Here is a 14,603-nt window from a genome sequence, read left to right as displayed (position 1 = left end):
TGAACACCTGTGTGGGGAAGTCAATTGACATGATGATGTACACTGTATACTGACTGCAAGCATATCGAGTCTAACAATAGATTAATGGGAGATCATTCATAAATCAATCTCACTGAAAGCACAGAACCAGATCAAAACACAATTTTGATGTAACTCTTACACTTTATAGTAGTAACAAATAAAGACAGAATAAACTGACCAGAAAGAATATAAATTATTAGTGGAAAAGTGAGCAAAGAAAATGGGATTCCATCGGGATTCGAACCCGAGACTTCCGGATTGCTAGACCGCCCTAGTGCAGTGTTCGTCCCAGAAACCCTTAATTCTCAATGCTCGGGTGGTCAGAAGCTATAGCAGTGTGTTTGTGTGTAACACACACGCACACACTTGAACCTGGCATAAACCCGAAGGATAATTCAACTTGGGGATAAATGCGAGGGATCACCGAAGTGATGCAGCTTTTTGAATTTGTAACAAAATTGTTCAATTCAAAAAGCTGCATCACTTCGGTGATCCCTCGCATTTATGTGTTAGCAGTGTAGCGTTAGATATCGTCACGCGTGGTTGCTCTAATTTACTGGCTGTCCCCAATATCTAGGTTTGCTACCGATCATCGTCGGAGCAGCCGCGGCAGTTCTCGTGGTCATTCTGGTGGTCATCGTCATTTCCGTCTGCTGTTCAAGGTAAGCCATCTCTCTTGTATACTTCTCCATAGCAGGAATGGCAAGTTTACCAGCCTGCAAAATGAAAATTTTCTGGTCCGGTCATTTACTTTGGAGAACGCCGCGTGACTTGCGGACGGTACTGCCTTCTACGCATCATTCATTTGTCCCCGGGATGTTTACCTGTTTACTCTTGAGTTCCCGTTTCTTTTTGAATAGATTAATTTGCTAGCTCTAAGAAATAATTGATACTCTTCTGATTTAGTGTAACACAATTTGATAATTTACCAGCGTAAAATGAATTTAAGCAAAAAGTAACTTGTTCGTTTACACAGTAACTCTTACACGGCAGATTGGCTCTTATTATAAATCAATGGGTACTACGCATGTATGTGTAGCTGTCGTTGCAGTGAAGAAGGGAAAGTAAGCTATTTCTGAACTTGCCTTTGCTCATACGTTTATCATGTTTAGATTGACCTATTTCTGCTTTATCTTCTTATGTTTCTGAGATGAAAACGGATATTTGAGTCAAAAGTAGCAGTTGTCTTGTTTGATTAAGAGTTTGTCTGCATGCATTATGATCTAACAACCACGTCGACTAATGAAGGGGATTTCTAACTCAGCGGCGAATGTTTGCGAATGTAGCGAATTTTGTATGTTTCGTCAGAGTTCGTAAAATGGTGGTATTTATAAGTTCGTAAACAGTTGTAGACTATGGGAGACCATGCCTTCATGCCTTGGCTGAAAATGACTCAGTTGCAAAGAAAAATTGATCCTGGTAGAATAAGTGACCAAAATGATCAAACACTTCAAAAAAGGTCTAGTAATGTCTAGATCACTAGTACAACAAGATAACAATGATCACAAAATGTAAAGTGTGTGCTAAATCAGTATAAATAACAAAGTAAATAGGAGCTCTGTGGAGAGCTGCACAATGCGCGCTAATCCTAATCCAATGCGCGCTAATCCTAATCCTAATATTCACATGTAGACAAAAACACATACACTAATCAAAACATAACACACACACATCACACACACACCCCCACACACATTGATGCTGCATGATGTCGAAAATTGAAAATAATACAGTAATAGTAATCCACTGTCTTTAAACAACCATCAGTGTGAATTATCATGTCTAACTGCAACAAGAATGACGATGTTCACATTACATAGTCCACATCTTGCGGGATCAATCCAGACATTAATTTTTCCCAAAAAAATTATAATACACTTGTATGTCTGTCAGAGGGCATAATGTATAAGTGAGATATAAACATAACAGCTAGTCATCTGCAGACAATACCATAGCACCCAGCGGTGTCACCCCTCTGTGGTCTTATGGTAACAGGGTAGAAAACAAACATCGGGTATGCATGTTATTACTTTTGATAGTAACACACACACAAAAATCATGATGATGAAAATGATAACATTATAGTCGTAATGAAAAGATAGTAATGATAATGCTGTTGCTGCTGCTGACAATGATAATAATAGTTATTACCATCACGAGTATAAGTATTAGTCGTAAAGTAGTAGTAGCAGTTAGTAGTAGTGTAGTAGTAGTAGTAGTAGTAGTGGTAGTAGTCGTAAAGTAATAGTAGCAGTAGTAGTAGTAGTAGTAGTAGTAGTAGTGGTGGTACTAGTAGTAGTAGTAGTGGTAATTGTAGCAGTAGCAGTAGTAATAGAATAGTAGCAGTCATGGATAGTAGTATAGTAGAAGTAGCAGATGTAGTCTCGTTTCGTAGTCTCCTCCTACATCGCTAGTGATCACATCACTACAGAAGGTAATGTCGCATCTGATTCTACAGTTATGAGGAAGACTGTGGTCTCGTACTCTTGATACTCTCTTTTCCTAAACATACACACCTTCCACATTGAATACATAATAGAGCGATGTTTCAACTGTTTTTCCTCCACGTTGTGGCGATTCCAACACGTCAACAGAAAAAAAAAAAGAAGAAGGAGGAGGAGGATGAGGAGAAGAAGAAGAAGAAAATGTCATCATGGGTGCCTTACCTTGCGATACATTCCATCCCATGAGTAGGAGAACAACCGTCCAAAATCCAATCATCTTCCGGTCCTTCATCTTAATCAAATTTCTTGATACTGGTATAGAACACTGAAACCTTACTTATCCATTGGCTTCAAAACAAAACACAACCGTAGTCCTTTTACACCGCGTCGCGTGAGTGTACCACTTATGTATCACAACTGGATATAAGGAATAAGACGATAAAAGCTCATTCATTTTGACACCATGGCTTATCAGAGGGTACTTGTGCAGAACCCATAGCCAACACCCTAATACCATCAACGAACGAACTGCGCCTATATAAGCTCACATTGCAGTCAAACTGAGGGAAGTTTCGTCCTCGGGGACTTTTTTTTTCCGGAACACAGCTACACCACAATCAAATATCTTTCCTTTGTGTCACATGTCAATAAAGCCTGTACTATTGATGTACCATGAAAAGCGCAAATATGCGTTTCTCCTCAAGCAACAAACGTACAGACTGAACGCCCGATAGAATAGGTCATGGTAATCTAACCAAGCAGCCGACAATCCAGTACAAATACTAGGAGACATGAAAAAAGGGGTATTGATCTATCATGCATTTGACATCCCCTGAAACACGAAGACAATGACACTGACGTCTACTCTTCTGCGTCATTGGACAGTTATGTTTTTAAGTATAGAGAAACAATCCAACAATTAACGGTTATTCTACATCCATGGCTGTACCTTCGTTTAAGAGTGTTTAATGCAGGCGATGTTCTGTTCTACACAATTTTAATCAAATTATATGTTAAGGTCACCATATCGAGCAAATTCTACGACTTTTTTTTTTCTTTTTGTCCGATGCCTGTTTAGTCTCCCTACATAGTAGTATGTATCATGTTGTGTGTGTGTGTGGGGGGGGGGGGGGGGCGTCTGAAAATGTAAACAGTAGAAGAATGTGGCATCAGCAGTCAAAGGGAAGAAATTGTAAAGCGACAATTCCGCTCTTGTGACGACTTACAAACCGAATAATTCGCAAAAGTCAGTCTGATCATAACTATAGCGCCCATCCCACATTGCTTCGGTATGATCTATTATGCCCTCAGCTTCATCAGAACCGGGTTACAACAACAACAACAACATAGCACAGTCTGTTGTTCACAATCAATTAGGTTTATGAGACAAGAGAAAAGAATATAAGTGACTATAGCAGTCGAGCAATCGTCCCAGATTGCGTCGGAATTCATTGTCAGCCCGTATTGCAAGCGCTCTATTGTCACCCAACCCAACCCAAATTTAATCCTTACAGTAGGTTTTATTCCTTGTCATCCTCAAACGGGGAGAGGGAACAAGACGAACAGGGTGACGAAATTTGGTTTCCATCAAAATAGACCATGAACTGATAGAAGTTCGCACACTTTTCACTGAATTGGCCGTAACCACACATGAAACACTGCTATAATCTCGCAGCTCACATATCTGTTTGTTTGTGTGTTTTTTCTCTCTCACGAAAATATGAATCTGATTATGGTGCTCTGTTGATAATGCAGAGGCTACAACCCATTCTCTCCCCCCCCCCCCCCCCCCCAAGTCAAGCAAAACTGTGTATTCCTTGACAAGTTGATAATGATTTGATGAGGGAGCTGTCTAGCTTTTTCTCATTGATTTTTCTTCTTTTTTTTTTCAATTTAAATGAATTTATTGAGAATTATCTGCATTGGATTACAATTGAAATACAGTCATTTCTTTTTATTTTCAAGACAACAAAACATACAGTGGGTACATCCGAACATAACTGAGATATACGTGTACAGATTGAAGAAAAGAATAAGAGAACACGTCAATATATTGGGAACCACTCGGGATATAGTGAATCAAAATGATCTGACTGAATTATGGCGCATGTATTGGGAGTATGGATGCAGAAGACTGTCGTCAAATAAGCATATAGCTTGAAGATACAAGTCGATCATGTCGGTAATTTATATCAAGTGACGATTTACAGAAAGGTCACTCTATCATGTGATTGCGACTAAAGTAATGTTTCATGAAATCATGTTGTAATCATGTCTTTATTGATAAGTAAAAACAAAAGACATGTTGACATATACACCAGGTCCATGGTCCTATTCTGGACACATGACAGGTAATGACACACTTACTTACAGTGAACAAATAACAATATAGTTGTATTTGCAACAGAAAGCATAAATTTCCATGAATTTGTCTTAAAAATCATTTTACTTTATTGGTTAAAGCGAACTTGAATATGGTGTGAGACTGCACTTTATGGTTGAATTTGTTGTTTCCAATCCAAATTTAGAAAACAGATAAGACATGAAGTATGAAGGATAAACACCTCATGGTCTCGTTAGACGAGGCAAATATAAGAGGAGAAAGAGAGAGAGAGAGAGGAAAAAATCAAAAAGACATTTATGATCCCTGAAACCTTCAGACAAACAATATACCGGTATAAAGAAAAGACCCCCTGACTGATTATGGTAACTTTATGAGCGTAATTGCTGATGGATGAATGGCGCCCTCTGTGGTCAGAGGGGCCGCTCGCGAATATCCGTGGACGTGTTAACATAAAAGATGAAAGTCTTTGGATAAAATAACTTAAAATCCGATGATGCAATCATGTATCAAATGAAGGTGACTTATCGATGAATATTTGAGTTTTATCATGAAGAGGATGCCAAAATCATGACAGATTGAGAAGCGGCAAATTAGGATATTCGTCGAGAAGAAACTTCGGCCGTCGTAATGAAGTGACCGTGACATGCCAGTTCAGCACCCTTATACTGTATTTAGTACTACGCTGTATTAGCGTGTTCAACAGACACGGAACCTGGAATAAAGCCATCTTTAAAAGGTCAGGTGACTATTGTTGGAGACATGACCATATATCTCCTGTTCTCCGCTCACTTCATTTGGCTACCGGTCCATTCCCGCATTACTTTCAAGATCCTACTTCTGACGTACAAAATCACACGTAATCTTGCACCCATCACGTATCTTCAAAACCTAGTCTCTCTTCGCTCCTCCTCTCCTGCCAGACCCCTCCGTTCATCTTCCTCTCTCCAATTACTTCACGGCCCAAGTACAAAACCCATTATGATGACCGAGCCTTCTCTTCCATTGCCCCCACCCTTTGGAATAAACTCCCTCTTTATATTCAGAATGCCTCATCTATTTAATCATTCAAAATTATTCTCAAAACCCATATGTTATAATCAGTTGTATTTTTTTTTTTCTGGAGGCACACACAGTCAGTTATTAATTATTGTATCACTGTATCACATGTATTGTTTTTTCTTCTTCTTCTTTTGGTACTGTTATTTTGGTTTTGCATTGTCCTAATGCTATTGTGTTTTCTAGTCTTCTTGTATAAATAGCACCAGTGAGCTTAGAAACACTAGTATGAAGCGCCATATAAATGCAATTATTGTTATTGTTATTATTATTATTATTATTATTGTTATTATTGTTATTATTATCATTATCATTATCATTATTATTATTATTGATTATATATGACGGTGGCCCGGTGGCCCGGGGCCACCAATAATGAAAGTCGGGCCACCAAAATTTTTTGAAAAGTATGTCAATAAATTCGTAACATTTTGCTCCGGAAATTAGCAGTTAAATTTGTTCAAAGGATGGATGAAAAGGACTGAATGAATGCCTGAGAGTGAGTGTTGCAAGTTTGTTGAAGTTTATTTATGAGTAGATATGTCCAACTTCTAATTCTTACTATCATAAATCTTTTAATGTTTTTTATTGGGTTTTTTTCGGGACACCAAATTTTTCTCTCGGGCCACCAAAAATTTGAAATTCAGGATTTTGGTGGCCCCATCGGGCCACTAAACAAAAAAGTTAAGTGTCGAGCCATGATATATATATATATATATATATATATATATATATATATACATATATACATATATGTATATATATTTATTTATTTATTTATTCATTCATTTATTTATTTATTTATTTGGAACAATGCAGCTACAAATTAATGTCAGTGTCGTTCTGGAAAGATGACCATCTGTCACTTCCAACATTTGCATCATGATTACGAAGATCATATCATTTTTACTGCTTCCTTCAAAGATATTATTATTGTCATGAAGTTATAAAAAGAGACATTCTTGTAATGCTGTTGGTGAACACAGTGCATGAAGGCATAAAAAAAACCCCTGCATGATTATAATGTTTAAATACCACGAGTTGCAAAAAACAAATAAACAAACAATTATATGGGCCAAAATCGAGCAATTGTGACGAAAGATAACAAGGATTCCACATCATTGATGATACTTAGCTAGTCTTGTTACGGTATATCGACGACATTATAGTTGAGAGACTTTACGGCCAATAATAAAGCCTCTATTCTTACACCAGACCCATTAGTGATGGTTTTCAAGACATTGCTTGTCGGCCCGATTTTATTCTGCAGTTTTTGAGACGTTCGACAACTATATTGTAATACCCCACTTGTCCTTCTCATTAATGAAAGAAGATATAACAATTAGAAGTGCATGTAAAACTATTCTGGCGTTCTGTGCATAAAGGGAGGTCCGCAATTCGTCAATGTCTTGCTAATCCAATACAAAATATACACCCATAACGGTTGTGGTATTTTGTTAAACCTACTTAATCAAGATATCATATTAGGGCATATAACAATCTCCTTCTTGTGTCAACACGGAATTAACGATGATGGATTTATGAATCTCATAGACATGATTTTAGCTTGCAGGGAAACCCATGAAGAAATAAAAGGAAATATTCTGATTAGTTCTCAGTGACATGAGTATATTACGTCTCATAATTTTGTAGCACACTAGGCCCTGTTTTTATTCAAAGTCATGATACTGAAATTAATCCACATAATCATTCAAAGTTAGCCGGTCATGGGGGAACTGAGAAGAATGAAATATATATATAATTTTCCTCATTTTACTTCCCTCACGATCCCTCTCCGCGCCAAACCTGAATCGCCGCTGGTTGCTTTGGCAACTGGTTCGTACTGCCGAATAGCAAAGTTGTACAATAAATTGATTCAGCCCTTTCGAAGCCAACACCTACGCGCCCGGAGCGGGACTAACGTAGCAGACGATCATTCGAGTGCAGCTTGGCGGGTGGGTGTATGCTCTTGTGTTGTCGGCTCTTGTGTGACCTCATAATGTTATTGTGTGCGACGAGCTTTTCGTGTGGCGTCATCCATCACTTTCTATTGTTATTTTGCAGCCCTCCTTCCTTGGAGCTCAACTCCCGTATTTGAAATGCCGATCGGTCAACCGAATAGTAGCAGGCGGGTGTAACAATGCCGTGACTCAGTGCATAAGGGGAGGGAAAGCCGTCCAACAGGTCCTGACCACTTCTACATAACTTACAACTAATAAAGCTGTAACGAAGGACACGTTCGCTGCTTATACATTCCGTGAAAATATGCAGTGATTATTGTGTACATGATTTTCGTCTAAACATTCAGGTGTTCGATCGTTCATCTACCCCGACGTCTGGTGGTTCGTCTCATGATAAAATGGCTTCTTTCGCAAACATTCAGGTCTTTCTGTCTTTGCTGGGAATCTACCTGCGATCAGCTTTGAGTCAAGGTAAGTACAATTCACCGCTCTCATAGATGAGTCTTAAGCAAGCAGCCCCAAACTGGCGTTCTTATACCATGTCTACCACATGTGATTCTCTTAGATTATTGAATTACTCCTTGGTTAGTATTATGTATGTAAATAGCTCATCTGGATTTGCGTGGAGTAGAGTTTAACGACAGATTCTGTTTGTGTATAAATGCTGCGGAGGGAGATATGAATTTCACGCCACATCACAAGTTATGTTTGCTTAACCTCGGCTAGTGCTTTTAGCCTTTTAGCACACCATTGTCGGAGAATGCAGTCTGTTCTGTGTAGGTCTGCAGACTGTGTACATCTATTATGATAGGATTCCTACTCTTTTTCCTGTCTTTAGTCCGGTATGGAAGTAGATCTAATCATCAATGAAGTAAGATAATCTGCATTGCCGCCATCAAAACCCAAGACTATAATAACAAATCTTGGTACGCCCTCACACTATTAACGTTTGTATCATTTTGCACATCCGAGGTCTGAATTATGTATGCAATACTTTCAGCTAAAACAACAACAACAACATGTATACAATCATTCTTTTCTAACATATTATGTGTGACTGTTTAACTTGTTTAACTTAACCTGTTCAGCAATAAGTAGGCCTACAACTGTTATCGTGATCACTCGTTAGAGTCACTGGCGACTTATTCATGTTAAAAAAAAATGGTGTCATGTTGTCTTGCGTGCATTATGTTTCAAGGTATGTTCCTCACCTCTTCAACGTGAGCAAGTGAAAGAGAGAAATACATCTAGGATTTTATCGTGGGTGATACGATAGAACATATTCTTGACACATTTCAATCAATCAGAATGGAAGACATTCTCGTTTTTTGTTGAGTAATTTCGCCATGTTGAGTGATTTCACTTTGTTGCGTGATTTCATCATGATTCGAGACCGGCTTCACAGACATGCAGTGACGCTGTCGTATTCGCAAGACACCATGATTCACATCTTACACGGATCATTGCCTCTGATGAACGAAAAGGCTACACTTAGCCAAAAATAATCCATTGTTGAAGAGATGAAGAATGGAAGACATAGGAACAGGTTCTCCCACCCCATCATTACCTACTTTGAAGGGCCTTTATACAAAGTTCCTCCAAAGAATTGTGTAAGATTAGAATTAAGCCTGTTGTAAAACTCAGCCGGAAGACGTGATGGCGTAAGAAACGGACATTGACGGACTTACCACAGCTCAGCAACGGGACCCGCCCAGCAAGACGGGGCCATGTGATATGCAAATGCCTTATCTACTTATGAATATTATACTTGATTCTTCTAACGAAGCATTTTGATAACAGTCTTTGATACCCGTTTTCAATTCATTATTTAAGTACTCACTATATCCCTTCCAACAACACGTTTTTAATTGATCTTTATCTATGGATCTTGTTGATTGACCCTATATCAACATGATCAAACTACAGGATATTGGTATCGTAGTTCTGAATCGAATATGCAGTAGAGGTAAAGTGACGAGATGAAAACAAAAATTATTATTTTAGACATAACATCAAATGTCGTTGTAAGACTGTTGGAAATAATGTTAGAATTATCTAATGCTATCATCAAATTAAACCTGGACCACTGGGGGAGACCAGTTGATTCGTCATTTAAGCTAGTACCAAGCAATTTATGTACTCCTTATCTATCGGTAGAGGAGATTAAGCACACTTGTTTTCGAGTATCTTTGAAACCTTCATTCACTTATTAACTTCTTTGATATGAAATTATGACACGACGTACCTGGTTCATATCGTTTGTGTTGACTTTTGCTCTCGTCACGTGGGACAAAACACGAGGGGTCGACATCACTCGCCCGTTTTCTGGAGGATGTGTGTGACCACAGGGAGGTGGAAGCTTCCACCTCCCTGGTGTGACGGACCATCACCTGGCGGCATTTCGACTTCCATCGTTACAACTACAGGATTTTATTGGGGATGTCCAAAGCAATGTTGAAGAAAAGATTGGCATAAGAGATTTGCTTATCTTATAGAGTACTTTGCAGCTGCAATAATACAATAAGATTGCTCAGTATCCGGAAGTGTCAGAAGAAAAACCGAACTGGCTTTCAATGAATTCTGACTCGAGAATCGAATTGGTAGTCGGTATTGCTGTTTTTGTAGGATGTTTTACAATATCATAACCGCTTTTTTTCAGGGGCTCTAATGATTAATATTTGGACCTCATCTTTCTGTGCTATGATATGAGCAATGAGTATAGATATGCTTAGGACACTCTCTTTTTGAAACTGTGATTATACAGTTTTCCTAATTACATTAATTCACTCTCTGTATTCAATTATCTAATCCATATAATCTTCCAGTTCATGTGGTAGACGTACATTTGAAATTAGCGAAGGTGGATTGCATTATCATTCCACTATATGATTCCCTCATGACGTCAATTGATTTTAGAGATTGTTATTTTTACTTCGCCTAGTCGGCCAGTAGTGCTCGTAGTCGCCAATTTGCTCTTATTGGGATCATGGCTGAAATAACAAGGTTATCTGATTGATTTCGTAAGATCAGTCAAGCAATGTGTCCAGAGGAATTATGCTCTCCTGACATACACGCATATAAACATCTCCTGTCTCTCTCCCTCTATTCCTTCATTGTGATACATTTGAGCTATGAAACCGAGGAGACGGGGAGGGGGGGGGGGGGGAGGAGCTGCATATATTCATTATATTTATTTCCCAAATCCTAAAAAATAAGATATTCTCCAATTTTATCAGTACACAATAAAACTAACAGAAGGAATTTTCCAAATATATTTTGTGTCTATACTTCAATACAAAATTGAATCATGCAATTAACATATTCAAAATTTATATCACAGAAAATGTAGATGTTCTGTAGTTATACAAAACATCCAAAACAAACATAATATTATGTACTGGATTAGATATAATGGTTTGATGCTGACATTTTTACTGTGGGCTCTTCCCATCTTTGGTCGGTATTACAGGTGATAGGTGGTGATGATAGATAGTGAGATGCATTCGTATGCATAGATGAATGGAGGCCGGGGGTTTCTGTTTGTTTGTAATTTTTTTCTGAGCTTTCGAAGCTAATGTTTTCTTCAGATTTATTCGCCTGCACAAACAGATGAAATGATAAGGAATAACATAATTGTTTGCACATGTGACAGAATTAAGGTGCGCAAAGTGCTATGATCAGCTATTTCAATGTGATGGACGGTGTATATACCATTACGTCCTAAACGGAAAGGTCCACACCACAATGGTGTTGCCGTGTTTACCTATATAGCCTCTATCGACATTAGCATTTTGTCAAATTTCTCCAGCACGCAGATCAAACCCAATAACTGGCTTATTATGACGCCACGGTGGAGCAGTTAGGTTACATCCACTTCTGTTTCATTAGGAGGTTATCTGAATTGAGATTATGGGTCCACGGCTGGCGGGGACAGTTATATGTTGTGCAAACTCTTTTGAATTATCCTTCGGCCCAGCATTGGATATCATAATACATTTTTGAGGATACTGGAACATTCGCATTGAGTTAAATTTTGAGTCTTCTGATCATGAGGCCTTTACCAAAGCAAACAAAAGCCCTGAGGCTGATTGCTAATAATAATAACTACTCAGATGAAGCCAAGAAAAGATCCTTCTATCATTTATCAGTCATTGCATATTATCTATCTTATTTCTTCCATGCTACCATGCCCAAATGTTATCTAGCACATTTCATGGCTGTCACACGACTCGTGCTGAACAGTTTTTACTCCCATGCCGCTATGATAATAGGGCAGTTTCCCCTTCTTCATGTCCTATGGGCGCGGTCAAAACAGTTTACCTCCATTGATTCCTGCAAGTGCCCACCCAGTCTTGTCAAGGAGGTACCAGTGCCTCTTTGGTCCTACTCACCTGCTCAGGAGGAAGCAATGCCCCTTTCTGGTGCAAATGTTAAGGGCACTGTTCCGATTCATATCTAATTTCATTAGAAAGCGGACTCTTCTAGATCAAAACACCTTATTATTATTGTTATTGTTATTATTATTATTATTATAATTATTAGTGTTGTTATTACAATTATCATTATTATTATATTTATTATCATTGTTATTATCATTATTATTAGTAGTAGTAGTAGAAGTAGTAGTAATTCTAGGTCTTTTGTCAGGGTAGCCCATTCACCAATAAGTAGCGGTCTTCCATGGAGCCCTGAATGATATTGATGAACATATACATTAAATAGCAAAACGTATACAGAAGATAACATACTATGTACATTGCAAAGTAACATATATAGAATACAGTGTATATTGACTATGCCATAGGTTCATCAGAATGCCAATGTATTAAAACGCTAAGTGGCTCACACATGTTCATAGGAACGGGACAATAGTTAAAACCACTCTGGTGCATGACGACTAGCATATTTAAACTGTTTTGAATACCACTTACTGCAGATTTCTCCATATGGGGTCAGTGCTTATAATGTTATGTTATGATACGTATACATCTACGGGTCAGTGTGTTTATAAACGAAGTTCTCCAGGTCATTCGCGCTTCAACAATAGAAATATCGTTTGATATTGACTGCAACGCTTATTCAATTCTTGATAGTCAATATACCTATGGACTATAATATACTCCTCAAATGCCGTACTTTCTCAAATCCTCAGTTTGCATCCACGAGTCAGTCAAATACTTTCTTTGTAGCCCTCCTTCCACCCTTTCTTATCCAAATAGTGCTCCTTTCTGCTTGTCCTAAATGTTAACACCCATCATTCTCTTTTCTTTATCAGATTTATTCACAGAATTATTTCACCCTTGTTTAGACCACATAAATATTTTCAGTGCTTAGAGTATAATGATACTATCTTAACATTCGTCTACTGTACGGGTCAGCGTGTTCATAAACGAAGTACTCCAGGTCATTCCCCCTTCAACACAAGAAATACCGTTTAATATTGCCTACAACAGTAATCCAATTAGTCAATATACCCATGGGCTATCCTTCAAACGCCCTACTCTCCCAATTCCTCAGTTTGCATCCACGTGTCAGTCCATATACATTCTTTCTAGTTCGCTCTCTCTCCCTCTTTTTGTAAATCCAAATATTGTACTCCTTTCAGCTTGTCCTAGATGTAAACACCTATTATTCTCTTTTCTTTATTCACAGAATTATTTCGCCTTTGTTTTAGACAACATATTTTCAATGCAATCAATCCTGTGACACTTGTCAGTCACACACGACTGATCTTTTTTCATAGTGCAAAACACTGGTGCAAAACACTGACATACAAGCTCAAGTACAACAATAGCAACAACAAAGTCACCAGAGCTGTAATAACAGCATCTATTTTAATGAGTTCTTCTTGCAAATGTTTTTTTTTTGTTTGCCAGTAATGAATATCTATTATTTATGTTAGCATCCGATCTAGATAAAAATCGGCAATTGATTTGCAGTCATATCTTTAAGACGTAGAAAAGTGATTGTGATTAATTACTCCAAAATGTCCTTGGTACTTTCTCTGTTTCAGGTCAAATATAACAATGTAGGCCTATTTCAAAGGGTAATTTGTTTCTCAATCGATTCAGTGGCAACCTGTTACTATAGTATGTCGCCAATGCTACGCCGTGCGCAACGACGAGTTGATTCGCTCGCGGCGGGCACTCGAGCTGACCGTCATGTAATTAGTATATATTGCTTGAGATTCTAAGACGGCGCCAGAAACTTAACATCCATTAAATTTTATGAGGAGACAGCACTCGATTAGCTCTATGACTTCACTTTAGGTTATAGTTTAATCAGATATTCTGCCGCAAGCATGATAATGCTTATTCAACGCAAATCCATTTATTTTATCAACCATGATTAAGGAGAATAAGTTCACTTATAGAGAATATCAGCCAAACATAAACTACCCACAAACATAACCCTAACCCTAATCCTCACATCGATCTAAACCTAAAACCCTGTCATAGCCCTAACCCTAACCCTTAGTCAGGGAGAAGATAAGACAGGCAGGAGCAAACCAATGTCGTGTCACCCCTTTTCCTTGACGTAACTCTTTAACATATCCGTATACTCGATACAGTTCTCAGAACAACGACCGGTAATCTCTGTGCATGTGTAGCTAATCGTATAAACATAATTGTTATAAAGGTCCACACCTGCCTCCCCTCAGCATGCGTGGTTGCAATGAACATCTCTGTTTCTGCATATGATTCGGATGAGTAAATTCGTATGCACCCAATTATCATACACCTCGTTTTTGCTGTGCTATTATGCATCTGTGCTTGA

At 38.3% G+C, this 14,603-nt stretch overlaps 1 protein-coding gene across 1 annotated transcript in view; it reads left to right on the top strand.

The window, feature by feature from the left end:
* Positions 1–8,224: 8,224 nt before the first annotated feature.
* The window catches only part of LOC139745058 (uncharacterized), a 66,302-nt gene continuing 59,923 nt past the window's right edge, over positions 8,225–14,603 (top strand). The window contains exon 1 of the mRNA XM_071655473.1: positions 8,225–8,297. Coding sequence (XP_071511574.1) covers positions 8,225–8,297 — 73 coding nt within the window. The remainder of the gene's footprint in view (positions 8,298–14,603) is intronic.

Source organism: Diadema antillarum, unplaced genomic scaffold (genome assembly GCF_040938485.1).
Source record: "Diadema antillarum isolate AM-2024a unplaced genomic scaffold, OU_Dant_1.0 seq00001232_RagTag, whole genome shotgun sequence".
NCBI lineage: Eukaryota > Metazoa > Echinodermata > Echinoidea > Diadematoida > Diadematidae > Diadema > Diadema antillarum.
The sequence above is the reverse complement of the archived record's forward strand: the minus strand, read 5'-3'. Positions and strand labels throughout refer to the sequence as shown.